Raw genomic sequence first — 25,741 nt, 5'->3', positions numbered from 1 at the left:
GTTTTTAGCATGAAGGGGTGATAAATTTTATCAAAGGCTTTTTCTGTATCTATTAAGATAATTATATGTGGTTTTGTCATTGGTTCTGTTTATGTGATGGATTACATTTATAGATTTGCATATGTTCAACCAGCCTTGCATCCCAGGGATGAAGCCGATTTGATCGTGGTGGATAAGCTTTTTGATGTGCTGCTGGATTCAATTTGCCAGTATTTTACTGAGGATTTTCACATCAATGTTCATCAGGTATACTGGCCTAAAAATTTCTTTTTTTTGTTGTGTCTCTGCCAGGTTTTGGTATCAGGATGATGCTGGCCTCATAAAATGAGTTAGGGAGGAGCCCCTGTCTTTCTATTGTTTGGAATAGTTTCAGAAGGAATGGTACCAGTTCCTCTTTGTACCTCTGGTAGAATTTGGCTCTGAATCCATCTGGTCCTGGGCTTTTTTTGGTTGATAGGCTATTAATTACTGCCTCAATTTCAGAACTTGTTATTGATCTATTCAGGGACTCAACTTCTTCCTGGTTTAGTATTGGGAGGGTGTATGTGTCCAGGAATTTATCCACTTCTTCTAGATTTTCTAGTTTACTTCCATAGAGGTATTTATAGTATTCCCTGATGGTAGTTTGTATTTCTGTGGGATCAGTGGTGATATCCCCTTTATCATTTATTGTGTCTGTTTGATTCTTCTCTTCTTTAATAGTCTGGCTAGTGGTCTATTTTGTTAATCTTTTCAAAAACCCAGCTCCTGGATTCATTGATTTTTTGAAGGGTTTTTCGTGTCTCTATTTCCTTCAGTTCTGTTCTAATCTCAGTTATTTCTTGTCTTCTGCTGGCTCTTGAATTTGTTTGCTCTTGCTTCTCTAGTTCTCTTAATTGTGATATTAGGGTGTTGATGTTAGATCTTTCCTGCTTTCTCCGGTGGGCATTTAGTGCTATAAATTTCCCTCTGAACAGTGCTTTAGCTGTGTCCCATAGATTCTGGTACATTGTGTCTTTGTTCTCATTGGTTTAAAGAACTTATTTATTTCTGCCTTAACTTCGTTGTTTACCCAGTAGTCATTCAGGAGCAGGTTGTTTAGTTTCCATGTAATTGTGCGGTTTTCAGTGAGTTTCTTAACCCTGAGTTCTAATTTGATGCACTGTGGTCTGAGAGATTGTTTCTTATGATTTCCATTCTTTTGCCTTTGCTGAATTTTACTTCCAATTATGTGGTCAATTTTAGAATAAGTGTTACATGGTGCTGAAAAGAAAGTATATTCTGTTGATTTGGGGTGGAAAGCTGTGTAGATATCTATTAGGCCCACTTGATCCAGAGCTGAGTTCAAGTCCTGAATATCCTTATAATTTTGTGTCTCGTTGATCTAATATTGACAGTGGGGTGTTAAAGTCTCCCACTATTATTGTGTGGAAGTCTAAGTCTCCTTGTAGGTCTCTGAGAATTTGTTTTATGAATCTGGGTGCTTCTGTATTGGGTGGATATATATTTAGGATAGTTAGCTCTTCTTGTTGCATTGATCCCTTTACCATTATGTGATGCTCTTCTTTGTCTCTTGATCTTTGTTGGTTTAAAGTCTGTTTTATCAGAGACTAGGATGCAACCCCTGCTCTTTTTTTTTGCTTTCCATTTGCTTGGTAAATATTCCTCCATCCCTTTATTTTGAGCCTATGTGTGTCTTTGCATGTGAGATGGGTCTCCTGAATACAGCACACCAATAGGTCTTCACTCTTTATCCAATTTGCCAGTCTGTGTCTTTTAATTGGGGCATTTATCCCATTTACATTTAAGGTTAATATTGTTCTGTGTGAATCTGATCCTGTCATTATGATGCCAGCTGGTTATTTTGCCTATTAGTTGACGCAGTTTCTTCATAGTGTTGATGGTCTTTACAATTTGGTATGTTTTTGCAGTGGCTGGTACCGGTTTTTCCTTTCCATATTTACTGCTTCTGAGGCCAGGTGTGGTGGCTCACACCTGTAATCCCAGCACTTTGGGAGGCCGATGCTGGTGGATCACCTGACGTCAGGAGTTCAAGACCAGCCTGACCAACATGGCAAAACCCTGCCTCTACTAAAAATACAAAAATTACCCAGGCATCGTAGTGGGCGCCTGTAATCCCAACTACTCAGGAGGTAGACAGGAGAATCACTTGAACCTGGGAAGCAGAGGCTGCAGTGAACTGAGATGGTGCCATTGCACTCCAGCCTGGGTGACAGAGCGAGACTCTGTCTCAAAAACAACAGCAACAACAACAACAACATATTTAGTGCTTCCTTCAGGAGCTCTTGTAAGGCAGGCCTACTGGTGACAAAATCTCTCAGCATTAGCTTGTCTGTAAAGGATTTTATTTCTCCTTCACTTTTGAAGCTTCGTTTGACTGGATATGAAATTCTGGGTTGAAAATTCTTTTCTTTAAGAATGTTGAATATTGGCCCTCACTTTTTTCTGGCTTGTAGGGTTTCTGCAGAGAGATCCGCTGCTAGTCTGATGGGCTTCCCTTTGTGGGTAACCCCTCTTCAGCTGCCCTTAACATTCTTTCCTTCATTTCCACCTTGGTGAATCTGATGATTATATGTCTTGGCGTTGCTCTTCTCGAGGAGTATCTTTGTGGTGTTCTGTGTATTTCCTACATTTGAATGTTGGCCTGTCTTGCTAGGTTGGGAAAGGTCTCCTGGATAATATCCTGAAGAGTGTTTTCCAACTTGGTTCCATTCTCCCAGTCACTTTCAGGTACACCAATCAAATGTAAGTTTGGTCTTTTCACATAGTCCCATGTTTCTTGGAAGCTTTGTTAATTCCTTTTCATTCATTTTTCTCTAATATTGTCTTCATGCTTTATTTCATTAAGGTGATCTTCAATCTCTGATATACTTTCTTCCGCTTGACTGATTTGGCTACTGATACTTGTGTATGCTTTACGAAGTTCCTGTGCTGTGTTTATCAGCTCCATCAGGTCATTTATGTTCTTCCCTGAACTGGTTGTTCTAGTTAGCAATTCCTCCAACCTTTTATCAAGGTATTTAGCTTCCTTGCATTGTGTTAGAACATGCTCCTTTAGCTCAGAGGAGTTTGTTACTACCCACCTTCTGAATTCTATTTCTGACAATTCATCAAATTCATTCTCTGTCCAGTTTTGTTCCCTTGCTGATGAGGAGTTGTGATCCTTTGGAGGAGAAGAGGTGTTCTGATTTTTGGAATTTTCAGCCCTTTTGCACCGTTTATTCCTCATCTTCATGGATTTATCTACGTTTGGTCTTTGATATTGGTGACCTTTGGATGGGGTTTCTGTGTGGACGTCCTTTTTGTTGATGTTGACGCCATTTATTTCTGTTTGTTAGTTTTCCTTCTAACAGTCAGGCCCCTCTGCTGCAGGTCTGCTGGGGTTTTCCTGAGGTCCACTCCAGACTCTGTATGCCTGGGTATCAACAGCAGCAGCTGCAGAACAGCAAAGATTGCTGCCTGTTCCTTCCTCTGGAAGCTTTGTTCCAGAGGGGTATCTGCCAGATGCCAAGCCAGAGCTCTCCTGTATGAGGTGTCTGTCAACTCCTGCTGGGAAAATTCATGTTTCCGTCTGAGCTTGTGCCTGTTGTTTTTAAATCCCTCTCAGCTACCACCTGAAGCTGCTACCTAAAGCACTGCTCTGCCTGTTACCTCCAGTGTCCTATGGGAGAACTGCTGATCTCTTCTGCTGCTAGGAAGCTTCCTCCAACCAGCTTGACCCTGGATTCCAGATACTCCCATTCACTTTTTTTTGATAGAATCCTTTTTTTGTTTGTAGGAGAACACCACAGTAAGGTGTCTTCAATTACTTAGGGTCTATGTGATACAAATATTTCCTTTGTCCACATAGCCTCACACCATATTCAAAAGCTGCTCATTTCTACAGGCACATTCAGTTTCTAAGTGACCCACTATGCCATGTTCACTTATGGAGATTTCTCTTTCATACTCCATAGTCCAATTCCTATTGTCTGGTACTATAGCTCATTCCCACTCTGCATTTCATAGAAGGTAGGGATGATCATCACACTAAAAGCAGTGAATCCAGTTGAAAGTCTACCTAGGGGCAACTGGAATCCCAAATCCCCTTCCATACAGCCAGTCCTACCCGCCCTCTTCATCTTAACCTGAGACCAGAGACTCTGCTGTGTGAATAAGCTGATCCAGAGAAGCCTTAACTTCAGGCACACCAAACTTAGCTGAAGGAGAAATGAGGTACCTTACTTAACCAAACATTAAATGGAAGTCCACATGCTGACTCATTAGAATTCTGGTCCCATTTCTCTCTTTATATTCCTAGAAATGACTGCCTTGCTTACATCTCCTAGAAGGATAGAAGGTTTATGCCTAGAGAAAAAGATGAATCCAAGAGAAGACCTAGAGATACTTGAATGTGGGCTGGCTACCCATCCAATCACTAGTAAACTGCACCAAGGAGCTCCATCCATGGAGAGCTTCAGATCAGCTTCAATACCTCCTTTGGGTATGAACAGACAACCAGTGACACCAAATATGTGAAATATTCCTTTTACATGAAACACCGAGACTAAAAGTAGAGGGGGTAAAGAGAACCAAAGAGAAAATGCAGGGAACAGATGAAAATTTCAAGACAAGTATAATTTATATCATCTAAGAGAAAATGTTACATTCACACACACACACACACACATGCACACACAAGCACACACATACACATGGATATTGGAAAAAAAACCAGTTTATTCATCCTTGGGAAATGAGACTATCATAGCAAAACAAAAGAGTCAATAAATGAGTTTGGAATATCAAGTTGAAGAAGTCTCCTGAAAAGAAAATAAAGACAGATTAGCAATGGGAAAAGACAGATAAGAAAATAAAGTGATTAAGCCAGGTAGAATGACCTACATCTGTCTGTTACAAGTTCTACCAAAAAAAAAAAAAAAAGAAAGAAAAGAAAAAAAGAAAATAAAGAAAGAAAAGAAAGAAACTGGAAAGTTATTCTGGAGAGAGAGAGGGAAAAAAAAAAAAAAGCAAGAAAATATCCAGAGTGGAAGACAGGCCATGCAATTCTAGAGTGAAAGTGTGCATAAATGTCCGGTATACCAAATAAAATAACCCATACCAAGGTACAACATGACATTTTAGAATAGTAGAGATAAAGGAAGCAAAAGAAAAAGTCAAAAAAAATTAGATACCCAAACACAGTACACTCAATAACTAGAACATAACAGAAGCTAGAACAAAATGGAAAAATGCCTTCAAACATGAGGGAAAGGTTAACTTAGACTTTTATAGCCAGTCCAACTGTGAATCTTATGTAAGGGCAGAACAATGACATTTTCAAACATGCGGGATCTCAAAGTGTGCCTCTCATGCAGGTCTCCTTTCTTAGAAAGCTATTGAAGGCTGTGCTCCACCTAAAAGAATAAGTGAAATACAAAGGAAAAGGACTTAAGAAGAAGGGAATCCACATTAGCCAAGAAACGGAAAGAGTTCCCATGGCAATAGCAGTATGCATCCAGCCTAGGGGGCGAACTACTAGTAAAAACTACAGCAATGAGATTAAGAGTTTCAGAGGGGATAGCACTACAATATAAATTTTTTAAAAAGCGGATTTAACAGATTGCCAAATATTTATGACCTTAATGAGGGATTGTATGGCTCCTTTAGTGTGTTTGGGAAAATAATTTCTGATGGTTAATTAAAGAAAGTGAAGAGGGGAGAAGAAGGGCCATTACTAACTGTTGGAGGAACAAAAGGGTTACAGAAAATACATGTTTAACATGCAATTAACAGGACTCAGCTAGTAAATTATAATCATAATGCAGACATTAAATATAAAAGAAAAACCATAAAAACCATCATGAGAAGGAAAAAAATATATGGATATGGTAGTCGAGGGTGAGAGGAAGAAAGCTAAGTTTTCATCTTTCATAATAAGTCCACAGATGTCTAAGATCATAAAAGTATAAAGACTGTTTAGGAAAAAGAAACCGCTAGAAGAGTATAAAGCGATGCCTACGTGAAGGACTCAGCAGGAGAAGGGAGTAGAGGACTGCTTCCTGTAATAAGCCTAACGAAAGGAGTTTTGAAAACCACTTACATGTTATTTATTATATTATTTTGATAAAACTGTTGAGGTGCTATACAAATGTATGGCATTAAGACAGAAGTGATCATTTTCACTTCTGTCTTAATGCCAGTGGGCAGGATAGCTTTGAGCCTAGTGTTTCTATGACTTGGCCTAGAGCGGGATTTAAAGACAGAAAAAGTCCACAATAACCCTGAATGTTTCCAATGAAGTATGACAATTGTCTAGAAAAAGAAAAGTCTCAGTTATTCTCAAAATATTTGGTTCTAAAGTCATCTTTTTGCAGATAATACAAAAAAACTAGTTATAGAGATCATGTGGCTAAAAACTCCTTGAGTACAACACAGCTCCAAAATTAGATAGGCAAGGTTTAAAAAAAAAAAAATCTGTATTTCTCCTATATAGTTCTAACCTTCTAAAGAGTCATTTTAAAAATCACTTTATTCATTGTCATTAGAATGCAAGTAACATTTACAATATCCTATCTTGCCATCATTAGTGCATCATACATTCTGACTTAAAAAGATTTTTTCAACTTCAGTAGTTTCATTAAGGGTATATTGAATTCTGGCAAGAATATCTGAAAAGTCCTGATCTAAATTTTCAGAATTCTTCAAATTATGTTTGAAATATAAATTTCAAACTACTATTTGGAATGTCATTCCAATTTTCTTTAACTTTTCTTCAATTGCTTCCAAACCACACACACCAGAAACTACTATCCTTCTCACAGAACCCAACCCCTTCTTTTCCATACACATCACATTCTACGCTGGGAGACCAAAAATGACACAAAGCCTGTGATAACCCTGAATGTTTCCAATGAAGTGTGACAATCGTCTGGAAAACAAAGTCTCAGTTATTCTCAAAATACTTGGTTCCAAAGTCATCCTTTTGCAGATAGTACAAACAACAAATGGTACAGCCATACATATATACAAGTATATATATATATATATATATATATATTGTGTGTGTGTATTTAGACCTGCTACTGAAAAGTATATGTGGTAATTTTCAGACAATAATTTTAAGAGCCTTCAATCACTGCAAGTTTTATTTTAAGAAAAGCTGAAACATCAACACTAATAAGCACAATCAACAAATCTTTAGTTCTCTCTAACAGTGTTTGAGTCACTGGCACCTGCTAGAATCAATCTAGATAGCCGCTACAATACTTAGTTCCAACAGTCTCTTAAAAAGATAAATGAAGTTCAAGCTTTACTTACTAAGCTGTCCTATAACAAACTTTCCCTCCACCCCCAACCCTGACTCACCCAGTTAGAACTAAACTATTTCAGCACCTCACTTCAACATTTAAAAGTTACGTATCTCAAACACACGTCATACACTTCAGTCAATTCCATTTGCTCCTACAAAACATTGTACATTTTCAATTAGCACTGTCAGAAAGGGAAGCACCCTCTGGTCTTTTCACTGAAAATCAACTATGCAAAAAACAGTTTAGGTGGTCTAATTTAGCTGTGCCATATGTATACTACAAGGTGTTCAACAGCTTTGATGAAAAATTGGCAATGATGTTAGCCAGCTGTCTGGGATCTTGGTATTACATGTGGAAGATGAATATCTCATTCATTAAATTTCCCTTAATTTGTACAAGTCACCATTTTTCCTTTTATAATTAACAACTTTTCTATTGTCTTTCCCAGTTGGGAAAGTTTAAAATCCTTGCCACATCCTGTTTATATAGTCTCAATGTTCTGCTAATTGTCATTCTACTAAAATAAAGCCTTCTTACATGGCTGTATTTTATATTGGCTGGCTTATTTTCATCGTGGCATTTTCTCATATAGAACCATCTTCCTGGCTGAGGTGTGCAAGACCTAACTTCCCTTCAGAGTACTATACTATCTTCAGTGCTTTTCCACCTGCTTTCTCCATTTTGCTTTCAAACAGTAGAGAGTTTTGCTAACTTTGATCATAATGCAAAAATATGTTTAATATTTTCACATCCGTAAAACTGAAACACATTTAATCAAAGCAAGCATTGTATTATAAGATATGATAAACTCTGATTTTCTATTCTACTGCACTTCACTTTTTGAGAATGCTGGTCAATCCACTAAATTGACTTTATAAATTTGCTAGTGAGTTACACAGCTTGCTCTGGGGAAAAAAATGTATCAATTGATGTAAACACTTCTGAATCTGGACAAATAATCTGAATTTTAGTCTGAACTCCATCAGTAACCAGAAGAGCTTACATAAGCCATTTCGCCTCAGAGCTCCTGTCCCTCAACACTGAAATAAGAGAGCTGAAACAGGTCATAGGAAGATCTAGTATGCAGTTAGCTAACGGCTCCCATTGCCACTTCAGACCACTCTAACTTACTCTGTCCTCTGGTGCTTCACAGTCTAGTGACATTGGGACAAATATGAATCTTAAAAACATTTCTTCCATAAAGACAGAAAAAGCACCCAATTACACTGTGTCCCATGTATGCATGGATATTTTAGTCCCTTTGAGCTTTTTATTTGCTTCTGATATTGAGACTTTTCCCTTTTCCTTTCTAGCCAATGGCCTTCCAGAGACCTAAGCCTATCAAATTAGTAAGATAACTGAGGAATCAGTATAGCAGGATGAGAGTTTTACTATAGGGCCATAAGAGGACTTAAGAAATCAGGTTCTGGAATTGCCATCATCTTTAACTTTCTGAGACACTTAATTCCAGCAGTACTGTGCTAGGATAATCAGGTAGTATTAAGGCAACATTCAAGACTTAAAATTCAATTAAGATAAATATTCAAAGAAATAAGAATATTGCTTCATCAAAGTTTTTTGTTAAAAGGGAAAGCATAACATGCCATTGTCTTTAAAGTTTTTTTTTTTTTTAAAGATACTCCTTATAGGTTAAATAATTATTCAGAAAAAAGATCTCAAAGACCTGGTTAATCATTAACTAATGAACTATCATAAAAAGATTGGTTCTGTTAGTCACGATTTTCCTTATACACGTAATTCTTAACCAAAATTTTGTCCAAGTTGTTAATAAAAGGAAAATAATGTATTCTAAGGTTTTATTAGAAAATATATACTTAAAGAATAGTTAAAATATTCAGTGATTAATCTACATTTGTAAACTTTCCTGAACACATGACATTTTAGCAGGAAGTACTATTCTGAATAAATAAGCAAATAAATTTTGTTTAACCCATTAGGATGAAATCATAATAAAAATGCATGAAAAACTGTGGGTGATACAGTTAACAGTAACTTGTTCCTTAATATTGTTACTCTAGTAATGATGCCATTGTTACTGGGAGACGTGAAGTCACATGAACACACAAATGTCCAAGGTATGTTCAATGAAAGGCAAGCATTAAAAAAAACTGATGTGTGTATGTTTGAATATTGATTTGTGTAATTATATTTTTTATCTTGAAGGATCTACAGAGTATTAACAGGGTGAATTCTGAGTCACGGTAATAAACTGGGGACAAGAAAGAGAATTTTTGTGACCTTATACCTACGTCTATGTTTTAGTTTTTTTACAATGAACATGTAAAACTTGTAGTTTTAAATATTTTTAAAATAAGGTACTATATACCCACTCCAGTTGCTTAATAAACACAGGAAATAAAAGTAAGTTGCCATCCTGCAAACATATCAGGGAATCCAAACGAACAGCACTCTATTTGTGAGACCACACGACAGGGACACTATAGTCTACAGTGATAAAAGAACTTCAGAGTGCTTTGCAAGCATTAACAAGTGGGTTAAACTTTTAAAATTAAACCCTGTTGATATTTTCTTCATCAAAAAGATTTGCAATACAAAAAAAAAAAAAAAACTTGATGCATAAAATGTACTAATGAAATAAAATTATGTAAATCAGGTAACTTTAAAATTTTTAAGTCCATCCCACTAAGATTAATGAACCCTCCTTGTTTTTCCACCTGGAATTCTAATCCCAGGCTTATTTTCAGGAAGATTTTCTGCCATTTGTCTCTAGAAACATTTGTAAAGCATTAAGGCTTTGATTTATTCACCTGTATACTTGTTGAATGAAATACAGCCTGCTTCAACTTTGATTTGCTTCAAACCATATGAAGAGTTAATATACTAATACCACTAAGAAGGTGATTTCTGTTAAAGTTGGTTATTTCAATGCTATTCGGACAAAATTAAACTATTAAAAAAAAGCCTAGGTACCAAAATACTAGCAATAGAAGGATGCTAACTACATATGACAGAAATCCATTCAAAAGAAGAAAAGTTATTAATAGATTACTAATCTAATAAACAAGCAATATCATAATAAATTTTAAAATGCAAATATTTTAAGCATAAAACTGATCCCATATAGCTCCCCATCAAAAATAGAAACAAGTTTCCTTCCACTGTTTACATACATACCATAAGAAAAAGGCTAAATAAGGACTAAATCAACCTAAAATAATTTGAAAGTGGCATAAGGGCTGAGAGTTATTAGTGAAATCTAAGGACCATCATGAGAGCATTTTCTAGTACCACATTCAGGTTGAAATTGAGATTGTAATATACCCCAGGCTTTATGGAAATAAGGGTGCATCTTTGAAAGAATGGCTTAAAGTTCCAGAAAGTGATGAGTTGTTTGGTTTTTTTACACCTTGAGCTACCTGCACAGCTGCCAAAAAGTGTTAAGGTGGATGATGAATACGCCTCTGAAAGGCTTACTACAGCTCCATATATTTTGATTCTTGAATCAAACCAATTAACTAATGCACTTTACAGTTAGAGCTCTCACATGGTAGAGTGTAAGGCAAGCTTCCCAATAGGAAACCAGTAAGGATCTCCATTTCCCAATCCCTTCCATGCAATCACGCAACAGAGACACAAAGAAAGTAATGAAAACCCAGCTTGCAAAAACAGAAAGGGTCCTACATAAAAAGGACCTCAGGTAAAGAAGGACTAAAACTATTCTTCATGCCTCTGCAATGTAGAGGTGAATGCTGCTCATTTTCCTTGCAGGAACCCAAGTTCCATCTTATCTGAAACATATCCTATATATCTGGTGACCACAGAAAATGGGAACCAACCAAAAGAAGTGAGTCGTGAAATGACTATTACCCCATGAGCAAGCAGCAAGAAACATACATCATAAAGGAATTGGATGCCTCCCCCTAAAGTTACCCATTCATGAAAAGTAGACAGTGCTAACCAGATGTCAACTGAATAAATGCTGTCAGCCTCAAGTTTTCTGATAACCAAGCTAAAAAGTTTCCAAGAAATAAGAAAATAAGGCTTCTCTAATCTCACTTTTCTTCTACAGTTTAATTTTAAAACTTAAAGACAGTTCCTTGGTGCCTAGGTTTAAAAAAAAAAAAAGCCCCTCCCACCTGTTCATTCCACTCCAAGAAAAGTCCTCTTTATTGGCACTATTTATGGGAAAGCCAGTGAGGTCACCCCATTTTAAAAAACAAGTCAGTCTCTGAAAATAAGATTTCAATGAAAATGCAGCGCAAAAGGGCACACGACTGCAAAATTCAAACAGTAAGAACGAACCTCTCTGTAAAGAGAGATCCATCACTGCGCGGCTTCCGATGCCACCCGAGGAGGAAGAGCACGCAAATCCTGTCCATCGTTCGTTTAAAACGAAAGAACAGTAACAGTCGCAGACAGAGACCAACCCCTACCATCCCCCGTCATCCCTCCGAAAACACTGAGGAAAAGAGCAGCACGGAGCAAAAGGACCAGATGTCATGGATTTTGCACTTAATGCTAACCAGGAGCTTGGGACCCAACAATCAGCAAACAGCAGAACCCAAGATCGGGGGCGGGAGGCGGGGTGGGGGGGGGGGTTCATCCGCAGTCGGAGCGATTAGAAAACAGGTTTCTGCCTTCGTGAGAAGCCTCATCGTGGGAAATGTCACCGCCTGGCTCGACACCTGCTGGATCGGCCCCTCCAGGAGCGGCGGGGAGTCACGCCGGCAGCCGCAGGGGACCCCCCGTCCGCCCCCGCCCCCGCTCCCCGGTGCCCGCAGCCCCCGAGGCCAGGGTCTCGGGGAGGGAGCGGAGCCAGGCAGTACCAGGTGTAGTCGTCCTCGTCCCGCCAGGCGGCTATGCTCTCCAGATCCAGCAGTTCCACCTCGTCCAGCAGCGTGGGGGCCGGCGAGGGCGGCGCTGCAGCTCCCCCCTGCGGCGTCCCCGCGCCCCCCGGCTCCGGCCCGCCACCGCCCGCGCCGAAGAAGCCCGCTGCCGGCTTGAAGTAGACGAAGGGCGCCTCGGGTGGCTGCGCCAGGCTGCAAAGCAGGGAGGGCGCGGGGCTAGGCAGGCAGAAGGTGCCCGGGAACGCGGGACTGGAGCCACCGCCGCTGCCACTGCTGCTGCCGCCACCGCCACCGCCCCCCGCGCCCAGAGCCAGCCCGAGCCCCAGGCCCCCTGAGGCCGCGGCTGTGACCGTGGCGGCCGGGGGGCTCCGAGGACCCAACGGGCTGCAGGCCCCGGCGGGGGGCGGCGCGGCGGGCGGCGGCGGCGGCAGCAGCAGCAGGTGCGGGGCGGCGGCCGCGCTGGCCGCTCGACTCCGCAGCTGCTCGTTCTGCTTCTCCAGCTTGCGCACCAGCTCCTGCAGCTTCTTCACCTCCAGCTCCGCGTTCACCACCGGCCCGGAGCCCGCTCCAGAGCTGACCCCCGCCGAGGCGCATTTCACCTGCTCCGCCATCATCTTGGGCCCCGAGGGCGCCGCGGCCGCCGGGGAGTACGCGCCGGCGCGCCGGCTCCTCGGGCCACAGGGAGGCTACGGCTCCTTCCCTGCCACCCCAACCTGGGGGGCCGACCACGCGCGGGCTGAGGCCGAGCCGGCGGTTCGCATCAGCACCGGGCCCTCGCCTCCGGCCGCAGCAGCCACCACCAAGCTGATCTGCACATGCTCAGTGCGTCCCTCCAGTCCCCTGGGCGTCGCGGCGGCTCCGGGTTTTAGCCGCGGCCCCGGGGCGGGGCGGGGCGAGAGCGCCGAGGGGGCGGGGCGGGGGGGGGCGGAGAACCGTGGGGAAGCCCACCCAGGGGGCGGGGCCGGCAGCCCTGGTGGGGGCCAGGGAGCCGCACCCACCCTTGCTACCTAATCTCAGGTGCCTGATTGGACCTGGCCTGAACTTTCCCGCCACAGGCACCTCCTGCAGCTGCTGGGACAGCGAACTGCGCGGGTCTCTGAGCCAGGTGCGGGGGCCAGGGGGTTCCCAAAAAAGCAGCTGCAGGTGCTGGCCCTTGAGGAGTGCACCTAGGGCCCGCTGGTTTGCTTCCTTCCCAGCTCTCTGTTAGGCTCCATGACAGCATTTAATACTCACTGACTAACGAATCCTATAGAAAACTTAAAGGCTGGGGATCCTTATTCTGAAAATCGACAAGTGGATAGGTGGAACAGAAAGGCTTTGGGACGATGCCACTCATGTACTCATGGGTAATAGGCAAACAAAATGGTGGGAGACAGGAGGCCGAGAAGAAAGAGAAGAAAGCCCTCTCTCTAAGAGGTAGAGTGGCCAGCTGCTAAGGAGACAAGTGTTTACTTAAGTGTTTATTCTAAAATAGTCAAATTTGAACTGTTACCACCATTGTTTGCCACAATAAAAGAAGAACTGCTTTTTTTTTCATGTTATGTATATTCACGCATTCTCCAAACAAAAGATCTTTGAGCACCTACTCTGTGCCAGGAACCATTCTAAGAGCTCGTGATGCGGGCAGTGAGTACAATAGGCAAAAATGGTTATGGAGAGAAATATGAGTAAAATTGTTTAGTGCGCCTTCTGTTAAATAATGTATGAGTTATTAAAGGCAGTCTTGCTGGGGGAAAAGCGGAAAGCAGAAAACCTCAGAATTCTACCCAATACCCTTTAATCTCACCTGCAAATCTGCTATTTCTTACCACTTGGAAACCATGAGCAAATCTGCTTTTTTAAAAGAGGTTTTAAGCAGAGGAATTTAATCGAGTTGTGTTCAATGAATACTGACTTAGCATTTTGAGTGTTTAACACAATCAAAGGAAAACCTGAGATTATATTATGAGAAAAATTACACCACTGGTTCTCATCCTCAGATGATATACTATCTAGTGAAAGTCCTTGCTAGGGACTTTACATACCAATCTTTGTGACAATGTACCTCGTTTCTCTGGAACTGCTAACACATTGTATCTATTGGTTTTAGATATGGTTTTGTGTCTTCCTGCTCAGAAACACTTGTATCTTCTCAATTGTTAATCTACATCTCTAGCTTCTCTGTGCAGGGTGGATGTTTTGCGTTTAACATGCTTGGTGAGACCTTCCCTAAATTAGATAAATGTGTGTGATGACTCCCTTAACCTTCCTGGTATCCCAGCTTGCTAGCCCACCACCTAACCACCTGTATCACCCATCACCTTTCCAAGTTTCGGTCTATCTTTACGATTTTTTTGGTTATTACCAAAACCTGGAAAAGTGGAGTTATACTACTGAAAGTCCTAAGTAAAGAATCTATTGAAGGATTTTTCCCGCATGCTCAGTGGCAGATGCGGGTAGCAGTATCCCTGCAACACAAAGAAAGGGAGACGACAGACACAATGAGAACAAAGAGCTGCTGGGTCCCACACTAGAGAAAGAAATTGGGAATAGGCACATAATAGTGAAGACAACAAGAATTAAGATGTAAAGAAAAGCAGTCATTTTACTGCACAATTTATATACACCCTAAGAAGGAGAGAAACAGACAGCCCTATCCTCGTTCATTTACCCAATATGGTCTATATACATCCAACAAGCAGTAGTCAAGCTTTTGAACCCTGTTTTCTAAGTAATAATTATCATCTTTGTTCTTTAAAAAGAAAGCATGCATTGAAATTTAGACGTAGAAAAGAGGTGAAACATTGTTTAACAATTCTAGTCTGCATTATTCTTCTGAAAAGACAAATTTGCCCTTTTCCTACCTGTTTTAAAAGTGTGAAATTATTTGTGTCCAAAGAAAATTTAAATAATGTTTTTGCTTTCTCTTAATGCCCCTCTTTTTTTCCCTTTTGTGAATTGCACATGTACACACACCAGAGACACTCAAAATGCACACTGATTTCAACTTGGTGTCCCCAGGCTGCCAGTCTCTTTAACGTATAATTAAAGAGGTTGATGGTGTCAAGGTTTTAATTAAGCAGTCTTGATTTTTTATTTTGATGCAAATTAGTAAGCTTTGTGTTTTGAAAGAGATTGCATGCTGTAGTTGCTCAATTGTAGTGTTTTCATTTTAAATAAAATATGTAGGTGATTTCAGAGGTTTACAAAGAAGATATGAGAAATGAAAGTGCATGTCTCATTTAAAAGTTTGTGCTTTAAGCATACATTTGATGCACCGTAAGGTAATGTGAAACATCCACATATCACACATTCAAAACTGGATAAAGAAATGCACATTTCTCTCTATTAATTACACTTCAGAACTACCATCAGTCTAGTGAATTTTAAGAGAGAACATGAACTTATTTTAATTTGTATTTTTCACATGTATTTCTAATAGTGTCTATGAATATTAAATAGATAGAGCAACAGAATCGCAAAAGCACCGTAGGTTCTTCTTGAGTATATAAAAATAATTCTGCAAGGAAACTGAGAAATAGCCTGTTATTATCCCAGTTTTACAGATGAGCTTACGAGGTTATGTTACTGCCCAAGTTCAGTCATGAAAATGATGGTTCTTAGCAGTTGCTAGTGGGCCAGAGTAAAATTTCTCCTAGAGTAAGATTCTTATGTTTAAATTTTGCGATCAGTACAGCTGACATACCCTAATATGAGTACTACATTAATTCAAGTTTATAGATCCAATTACTGCAAGAAAAGAAAATAACCTAATGTGTTAAACTAAGATCAAAGATCCCCAACTGTATTTTCAAGTCGATTTGAACCACAAGTTTGAGTGATTCTTATGCCTCTTCATGGAGAGTCCTGTTTATACATACAGAATAGACTTGAACACTGCAGGTCCCATTGCCCGTGTGCAGCGCCTAGCATAGTGTCTAGCACATGGCAAAGAAATACTCAAAAAATTTTAAAGGATGAATGAATCAATAAATAAATCCTCAAGTTCTAGCTGGAATTTAGACAAACACATAATTAGCTATTTCCATAAACCTCATTTATCATAAGGTAACAACATGGGAAGACCAGAGGCTTTTTGCAGATCCCATAATAATCAATTATTTTACTTCTGACCCCGTTAATAGCCAGGAAAATACTTGCTGCACCTAATGTGTTATATTTTAATGTAGGGAGATTATGGAAAGAGAAAACAGAAATACAAGAAGTCAGAATTTATTTTTTAAAAATCCCTGTGTGAGTTGCTCCATTCTAACCCCACCCAACTCTACTACTCATATTCATGCCCAAACTCACATAATTATACCCTATAAAGTCACATGTGGTGGTAGTTACAAGAATAATAATAGTAATAATAATCATTCTGTTGATTTGTCAAGCTATACCTGTAAGAGCCCCTTTAAATAAACACTCATTACATTTCTATTATTTTCAGGTGCTAGATGAGTTTTAAGAAGTGAGTAAGAAACCAGTGTCTCCACCATCAAGAACTTATCTAGTTGAAGAAAGAAGCATATAAACAACTAACTATAACACAAAAAATAGTATTACGTATCATAATGAAAACATAAATGAACAGCATAAGGAGTGATCAAGAAGGAGCAATTCAGCTAAAAATTTTGGGAAGGCTTCGAGTAGAAAATAAACATTATTTCAACCAGGCACGGAGGCATGTGTCTGTAGTCCCAGCTACTCAGGAGGCTGAGAAAGGAGGATTGCTAGAGCCCAGGAATTCAAGGCCAGCTTGGGGAACATAGTAATACTTTATCTCTAAAAGAAAGAGAGAGAGGAACAAAGGCAGGAAGGGAGGAAGAGAGGGAAAAAAGAAAAGGGAGGAAGGAAGGAAGGAAGGAAGGAAGGAAGGAAGGAAGGAAGGAATCCATTATCTCATTTGGATCTCCTCATTTAAGAGAATTCATTATCTCATTTGGTTCTCCTCATCAAGCTGTTAGGTAGGGCATCAGGGCGAGTGTGATATTCATTTATCAGTCCGCATGGGATGAAAACTAGGATATAGTACCCAGCTCTAATTCTTAATCAATATCCTTTCCTCTGTGGTCGATTTGTTTTGTTTTTATGAATAGCTCACATATGTACTACTGCCATTAGAAAGAAACTTTCTACAATTTATCTTAGAAGCTATCTAGTGCTTACTAAATGCCAAGAATTGCTCTAAACCCTTTCCATGTATTAAGTTATTTAATGATCAAACAACTCCTTGAGATACTTATTTTATAAATGAGAAAACTGAGGCACAGAGAGGTCAATTTGCCCACAGTTACCCAGCCATAAGTGGCAGAGCCAGGTTTTGAAGCTAAGCAGTCTGATTTCAGAGTCCAAGCTCCTAAACTGTAGTATCTCTTTTTAGGTCTTAAGCAGCACCAAGCAGAGTACTCTGCTCTGGTCCTTGTGGCTTTTAAATAAAAACTATTGACTAATGCAAAATCAGTCAATAGAATGCCTTGAACAAAGTCTGATTCATTAACAGGCAAATATTACTGGAACTTTAAAGGTCACCAAGCACAGATTAGAAAACAGTAAGCTTCCAAGATCAACAAAGTTCCCAGTGCTGGTACAACATTTTTGACAGTACAATGGCTATTCATTCAGTGTGCATTTCTGAGCAGATGACTAAAACAGCCTAAATTATCCCTGTCCTATTTTGCATTTCTAGCCATTTGGATTATTCAAAGGTCAATACCACTCTTAAGAATACGTAAAAGAAACAATGCCACGAACTATATCAAACCCAAACGGATCCAATACTGGTTTTGGAAAAGTTCAAAAATTTAAAAAAAAAACAACAAACAAACCCATCAGGGACTTTTTTTTAAAATCTGAAACTTTTTTACCCAAAGCAAATAGACATTTTTGAACAAGATTTGCTTTTCTTAAAAATAAGTGCCCAAGATTAAACTTTGAAAAATAACATCTTACATAAAAGCACCTTTATTTTTCAAAATTTAACTTTACAGAGAAGAATGAATTCGGTATAATTTGAATCTAGCTGGAAAAATATGGTAATTTATCCCACCATCACGTTGGCTATGTATTCTAAAGCTTTTGAAACTATTGGGATTTAGAATTATTTATTTTCTCATTTTCCTCAAATGTTTCTCTCATCATAAAAGTCAATGTGGTCGATTTTTTTTTTCTTTAATTGAAAAGGTTTCGTTTTCTTTGATAATTTACAGAGCTTTTATAAAACTCCTCTGAAAAAAGAAATTGCCATCACACCTAAGTGTTACAAACAAAAGCTAGAAATCATTTGGAAGTCTGTGTGACATGGCAGGGCAACAAGCCCTCCTGTTAGTAGATCTTTTTGTTCTCATAACAGAATCTGACACAGGTGCAAGGACATGACTCTTGGAATCTAAGTAAATTGCAATGGAAGGCAGCCCACAGAAAATAGTACACCATTCTCTTCGCCAAATCCTCACATTCTGGAAGTTATAAGTCAGTTTCAGAGAAATTGCTGCAAGTTTATTCAAAACAAACCTTCAATTAGTGCATTTTCATAGTCTGTGCACATAATGAATTTTCAGAAAAGAGTAACAATATTATAGAGGGGTGATCTGTGTTTCAACTATAATATCTCGTCCTGGATCCTTCACAGAAACAATGATTATAATCCTGTCAGAGAAGGATTGGGTCATTGTGATTACAGATATGTTTTTTTTTTTTTAATCTTCAGGAATGTGTTTTTTTTATTTTCAGAAAAAAAGATATGTGTCAATTGTCATAGAATATGAAAGCTGTCGTTATCTTCAAATCAAAATGCAAAACGTTCAAAGATGAAAGGTTCTGGTAACTAAGGGATGGTCAAATTGGTAGGATAAGGGAGAATTAAGACAGAGTACAGTTTTCCAGATTTATAACCAGATGAAAGCCTCTGTTTTCAGACTCTGAGCTTTACTTGATGGTATTTATAAGCAATTTGTATTAGTACATGGAAACTGTGTCTGAAAACTCTGATACTACTAGAAGACTGGAGACAGAAAAAATAACAAACACACAAACAAAAATCAGTAAATAGTTAAATTACTAGCTTAAAAATCAATTTATACCTGCATTTTTTCTTATATCTCCCTTACCTCTGGGTCTGTTTCCTTATAAAAGTTATTTTTACATGTTTGTTTGGTGATTAGGCCAACAAATGGCAGATGCCTATTGGAAGAAGAAAATCTAAACTAATTCAGCTTTTAGAAGACAGAAATCCAGGGAATTACTGTGGAAGCCTAACTTGAAAATGAGATGGTGACATCAGTCCCTTTGATGCTGCTACACTGCACATGTGGACAGGCAGAAGGATGATACGGACTCAGGGTTCATCTTTGCTCCTGTGCATGGCTGAGAGAGGCTCCATCTCCATGCTTCTGACAGTGCTAAGGGAAAAAAAAAGTGATCTGGCCAAGTGTATTGTAGCTCATAAAGCTCCTGCCTAAAAGTGGCAAAAGTTTCCTCCACTCACATTTCATTTACCAAAACGAGTGACATGGTTACAACTAACCTCAAGGGAACAGGGATATGCTATGGTACCATATGGCCAGAAGAACTGGAAATATTTTGTGTATAGCACTGCCTACTACAATAGGTCTTTTACATAAGTATTTCTTGTTACGGAATAAACTGAAGGCTAAGATTTACCTAAAACATTTTGGATGATTCTCATAAATTTTGTACTTTTTTTATGTGGTTGTTTGGCTATGAGTTCTTTGTTATTGTGTGTTTGGCTCAGCGTAATATGTGTGTATATAGTTTAAAAATCAATCTTTTACTATTGTTTCCTAATTTAATTGCATTGTAATTAGAGATTATGGTCTGTATAAATTTGATTGCTTGAAATTGATGGGACTTCCTTTGTGGCTTAGTAGATTATGAATATATGGAAATGTTCCATTTGTACTGGAGCAGCAGTATGTCTACATTCTATTTGTTAGGTGCAGGCTATCTACACACATATATAATTCATATAAATATAAATATATGTATCTAAATATATATTTATATAGATTCATAGCTTATGTATATTTGTTTGAAATCAAATTACCTACTTACCTCATTCAAATCTTCTGTAGTCCTACTCATTATCTATCAATTACTGAAAGAAAAGTATTTAAATGTGCTATTATGGTAATGTATATGTGAAAATATGTATTTGTTGTTTTATATATTTTATGCATAAATGTTCATGATTTAGATATTCTTTGAAGCATCCCAGTTGTTTTTATGTAATGTTTCTTATTCAATTACTTTTACCTTAAAATATATTACATCTAATATTAATAATATTAATGTTGCTACTTCGGCTTTCTTTCAGGTAGTAATTTTAACCTTCGGATTTTTCTAAGTTGCTTTGTTTTAAAAGTGATTTGCATAAGGTGCATATAATTGGATTTTATCATTCAATCTTATGTCTCTGTTATGTATTAGGTATTTACATTTATTGTAATAATTGCTGTTTCTGAACTTATTTTTATCAGAATATTTTGTTTCTCTTCACTACACTTTGTCCCCCTTTCTACCTTTCCTTGGATTTTCAAATTTATATATTTCATTTTTTCCCTCTACTCATCCAAATGCTATGAATTTTATTTCTGTTATTTGTAGTTACCCTTCATTTTTTAAGAATCATGTTCAAGAATTAAAATTTTCTAACAAATTTTCAATTTATTTCCTTGTGTGAATAGAACAGGGATTTTAGAATTCATTGGCACTTTTTTTCTGTATACGTATTAGTGCCTAGATTTTTACTTTCACCTCTTTTGAGGTGAAACTCATACGCACACAAATAGTTATTTTAACAGTAAGTAGTTAAATTACTAGTTTAAAAAATCAATTTATATATGCCTTTTTCTTTTATCTCTTTCTTGCTTCTGGGTGTGTTTCCGTTTCCTTATTATAAAAATTATTTTTATGTTTGTTTGTTTGTTTTTAGGAAGGGTCTGTGGGAAAATGTATTTATTCTACCTTCATCCTTGAATGTGCTTTAGCTAGAAATAAAATTCTGGATAGATAGGTATTTCCCTAAGAATTTTAAAGACATAATTTTATTTCTTCTGGCATCTGCTGGTAATAATAAGATTAATTGGAGTCTCTATTTTCTCCCTGGTAGATTTTAACAACATCTCTGTGTTTTGTTATTTCCTCATAATGTGTCTAGTTATGCATTTACTTTTATTTATCTGGAATACATTTTTTATGTGTGTAAATTTAATGGGCATACGTGCAGTTTTGTTACATGTGTATATTTGTTCAGTGGTGATGTCACCAGTAATGTACATTGTACCCAGTAAGCAATTTCCAATCATCCTTCCCCCTTTTGGCCTACTACTCTTCTGAGTCTCTACTTTCTATCATTCCACACTCTATGTCCATGTGTACACATTATTTAGCTCCCACTTGTTTCTGAGTTGCTTCACTTAAGATAATGGCCTCTGGTTCCATCCATGTTGCAACAGAAGATATGATTTCATTCTTTTTTATGACTAAATAGCATTTCATTGTAAATATGTACACCACATTTTTTTTTTCAATTTTACAACTTTATTTGATATATTTGACGATCAGCGATTAGTTCTCATCCACATTGACTGTCTGTAGATTTTTGAAAGTGGTAACAGGTACATAGGAAACCAAAGTATAGAGCTTATTTGGTGAATCTTCATCCTCATTACGTTTTGTGGGCAGCCGCACACGGATTCGGTACGGGACATTCCTTCTTGCTTTGGCCCAGACAGCTTTGTTGAGCGTGGTATCAATGCGCACTTCTGGAGTTCCCATCTCCTTCATGGCAAATTTCCGAATCTCTTTGAGTGCCCGAGGGGCACGCTTCTTGAAGCCCACTCCATGGATGCGCTTGTGAATGTTGATGGTGTATTCTCGGGTCACCACCTCGTTGATGGCAGAACGGCCCTTTTTCTTCTCGCCACCTTTCTTTGCCGGAGCCATTCTGCCGGGTCCAAGTTGGAAAGCTGTACACCACATTTTAATCCAATCATCTGTTGATGGACACTCAGGTTGATTCCGTATCTTTAGTAGTGTGAATAGTACTGCAATAAACATATGAGCATTGGTATCTTTTTCATATGATTTCTTTTCTTTGGGTAGATACCTAGTAGGGTTGCTGGACTGAATGGTAGTTCTATTTTTAATTCTCTGAGAAATCTCCAAAATGTTTTCTGTGGAGATTTTGCTAATTTACATTTCCAACAGCTTTGTATAAGCATTTTTTTTCTCTGCATCTTTGCTGACATCTTTTATTTTTGACTTTTTAATGATAGCCATTCTGACTGATGTAAGATAGTATCTCATGGTGATTTTAATTAGCATTTCTTTGATGATTAGTTATATTAAGCATTTGTTTCATATGCTTATTGGTCATTTCTATGTCTTCTTTTGAAAAATGCCTATTATTGTCCTCTGTCCACTTTTTAATGGGGTTATTTTTATTGTTGTTGAGTTTTTGGGGTTCCTTGTAAATTTTGGGTAACAGCCCCCTGTTGGATGCATAATTTGCAAATATTTCCTGCCATTCTACAGGTTGTCTGTTCACTTGTTGAATATTTAAGCTTTTTAGTTTAATTAAGTCCAGTTTGCCTATTTCTGTTTTAGTTACTTGTACTTCTTAGGTCTTAGTCCTAAATTCTTTGCCGAGACCAATGTCCAGAAGACTCTTTCCTTGGTTTTCTTCTATTGTTTTTATAGTTTCTGGTCTTACATTGGAACCTTTGATCCATCTTGAGTTGATTTTTGTGTACAGTGACAGATAGAGGTCTGGTTTCATTCTTCTGCATATAGCAATCCAATTTTCCCAAGACTATTTATCAAAAAGGGTATCTTTTCCCAGTGCGTATTCTTGTCAACTTTGTCAAAGATTAGTTGGCTCTAGATATGTGCGTTTATTTCTAGGTTCTTGATTCTGTTCCATTAATCCGTGTGTCTGTTTTTATACCCGTACCATGCCATTTTGATTACTGTAACAATGTAGTATAATTTAAGTCAGCTATGTGATGCCTCCAGCTTTGTTCTTTTTGCTCAGGATTGCTTTGATTTTATTCAAGCTCTTTTTTGGTTCTACATGAATGTGAAACTATCTTTTAGTAATTCTGTGAAAATGATGTTGGTATTTTAACACAGATTGCATTGAATCTGTAGATTGCTCTCTGCAGTATGGATATTTTAACAATATTAATTCTTCCAATCTATGAGAATGGGATGTTTCTGCATTTGCTTGTGTCATCCACAATTTCTTTCATCAGTAGATTTCCTTGTAGAGATCATTTGCCTCCTTGGTTAAATATATTCCTTTTTTTTTTTTTAATAGTTATTGAAAATGGAATTGCCCATTTGGTTTCTCAGGTTGATCATTATTAGTGTATAGAAATCCTACTTATTATTGGTGTGTAGAAATGTGTATAGATTTTTGTACATTGACTTTTTATCCTGAAACTTTACTGAATTCACTTATCAAATCTAAGAGATTTTTAGTAAAGTCTTAAGGTTTTTTAGATATAAGATTATATCATCAGCAAAAAAAGATAACTTCACTTCCTCTTTTCTTATTTGAATGTCTTTTATTTTTTTTCTCTTGCCTGAGTGCTCTGGCTCAGACTTCTAGTACTATGTTAAATAGGAGTGGTAAAAGTGGGCATGCTTGTCTTGTTATAGTTCTTAGGGGGAATGCTTTCAACCCTTCCCTGTTAATTATGATGTTAGCTGTGGGTTCGTCATATATGGCCTTTATTATTTTGAGGAATGTTCCTTCTATGCCTAGTTTAGTCATGAAAGTTGGTGTCAAATACCAAATTTTACCAAATGCTTTTTCTGCATCTATTGAGGTGATCATATGCTTTTTGTCCTTAATTCTGTTTATGAGATGAATCACATTTATTGATTTGTGTATGCCGAACCATTCTTGCATCCCTGGAATAAACCCTGCCTGACCATGGTGTATTATCTTTTGACGTGCTGTTGGATTCAGTTTGCTAGTATTTTGTTGAGGATTTTTGCATCTGTGTTCATTGGAGATATTGGTCTATAGTTTTCTTTTTCTGTTGTATCCTTGCCTGGCTTTGGTGTCAGGATGATACTGGCTTCATAGAATGAGTTAGAGAAAATTCCCTTCTTATGTATTTTTTGGGGAAAATTTCAGCAAGATTGGTATCAATTCTTCTTATATGTGTGATAGAATTTGGTTGTGAATCTATCTGGTTTGGGGCTTCTTTTTTGTTGGGAGATTTTTTTTTTATTACTAATTCAATCTCACTATTCATTTTTGGTCTGTATAGAATTTGTATTTTTTCCTGGTTCAATCTTGGGAGGTTACATGTTTCCAGGAATTTATCCATTTTCTCTAGATTTTCTGGTTTATGAACATGTAGTTGTGCATAGTAGTCACTGATAATATTTTGTATTTCTGGGGTATTAGTTGTAATGTCTCTTTTTTCATTTCTGATTATGTTAATCTGGATCTTCTCTCTTCTTGGTTAGTCTAGCTAGTGGTATATCAATTTTGTTTATCTTTTCAAAGAACCAACTTCTGTTTTGGTTTTTTTATCCTTTGTAATTTTTGTCTCAATTTCATTTAGTTCTGCTCTGTTCTTTGTGATTTCTCTTCTTCTGCTAGCTTTAGGTTTGGTTTGGTGTTAGTTTTCCAATTCCTTGAAGTTCAGCATTAGGTTGTTAATTTGTAATCTTTCTATTTTTATGTAGACATTTGACACTATAAACTTGCATTTTAGTACTGCTTTTGCTGTATCCTAGAGGTATTGATATATTGTGTGTCTCCATTTTCATTCATTTCAAAATTTTTTTTTAATTTCTGTCTTAATTTCGTCATTGACCCAAAGTTCCTTCAGGAGTATGTTGTTTAACTTTCATGTATTCATATAGTTTCTAGAGTTCCTCTTGGTATTGATTTCTAGTTTTATTCTGCTGTTGTTTGGGAAGATACTTTATATTATTTTATTTTTTTTTCAATTTATGGAGACTTTTGTGGCTTAATATATGGTCTGTCTTAATATATGGAATGTTCCATGTGCCAATGAGAAAAATGTATATTCTATACTTGTTGGGGAAAACGTTCTGTATATATCTATTAGGTCCATTTGGTCAAAAGTCTAATTTAAGTAGAGTGTTTGTTGATTTTCTGTCTCAATGATCTGTCTAGTGCTGTCAGTGAGGTATTAAAGTCCCCCACTATTATTGTACCTTATTCTTTAGGTCCAGTAATATTTGTTTTATGAATCTGGGTGCTATGGTGTTTGAAGCATACAAATTTAGGATTATTTTATTCTCTTATTTAATATATCCTTCATAATTTTCTAATGACTTTCTTTTTTGTTTGTTTGTTTGCATTTTACTGTTTTGGATTGAAAGTCTGTTTTATCTGTGTAAGTATAGTTTGTTTGTTTGTTTGTTTTTTACTGTTTTGGATTGAAAGTCTGTTTTATCTGTATAAGTATAGTTACTCCTGCTCAGTTTTGGTTTCCATATGTATTGAAGTATTTTTCTGTCCCTCTACTTTCAATGTTTCTATATTTTTACCAATAAGATGAGTTTCTTGTAAGTAGTATATAGTTAGATCGTATTTTTTTAATTCATTCTGCCAATATATATCTT

General features: G+C 37.7%; 2 protein-coding genes across 7 annotated transcripts in view; both read right to left on the bottom strand.

The window, feature by feature from the left end:
* Window positions 1-12,962, bottom strand: part of SLAIN1 (SLAIN motif family member 1) — a 66,213-nt gene extending 53,251 nt beyond the window's left edge. For 2 of the 6 annotated variants that reach the window (XM_045377380.2, XM_045377381.2), the window contains exon 1: window positions 12,101-12,962. In XM_045377380.2, coding sequence (XP_045233315.1) covers window positions 12,101-12,735 — 635 coding nt within the window. In that variant the 5' untranslated portion in view covers window positions 12,736-12,962. Of the gene's footprint in view, window positions 1-11,576; window positions 11,736-12,100 lie in introns of those variants that run through there. The other 4 variants (XM_065533341.1, XM_074021218.1, XM_045377382.3 and 1 more) reach the window with 2 other exon arrangements.
* An 8,685-nt stretch (window positions 12,963-21,647) lies between these two features.
* On the bottom strand, window positions 21,648-22,084 carry LOC102131073 (large ribosomal subunit protein eL31-like). The gene has a single exon (XM_045377197.3). It carries the CDS (start codon window positions 22,067-22,069, stop codon window positions 21,692-21,694), a length of 378 nt encoding a protein of 125 aa, XP_045233132.1. The 5' UTR covers window positions 22,070-22,084; the 3' UTR covers window positions 21,648-21,691.
* Window positions 22,085-25,741: the final 3,657 nt, after the last annotated feature.

Source organism: Macaca fascicularis, chromosome 17, assembly GCF_037993035.2.
Source record: "Macaca fascicularis isolate 582-1 chromosome 17, T2T-MFA8v1.1".
Taxonomy (NCBI): domain Eukaryota; kingdom Metazoa; phylum Chordata; class Mammalia; order Primates; family Cercopithecidae; genus Macaca; species Macaca fascicularis.
This window is presented reverse-complemented; position numbering and strand designations above follow the sequence as displayed.

What these genes read in the sequence shown, in the direction of transcription:
- LOC102131073 (XM_045377197.3), bottom strand. Translation starts at nt 22,069, where the DNA reads ATGGCTCCGGCAAAGAAAGGTGGCGAGAAGAAAAAGGGCCGTTCTGCC.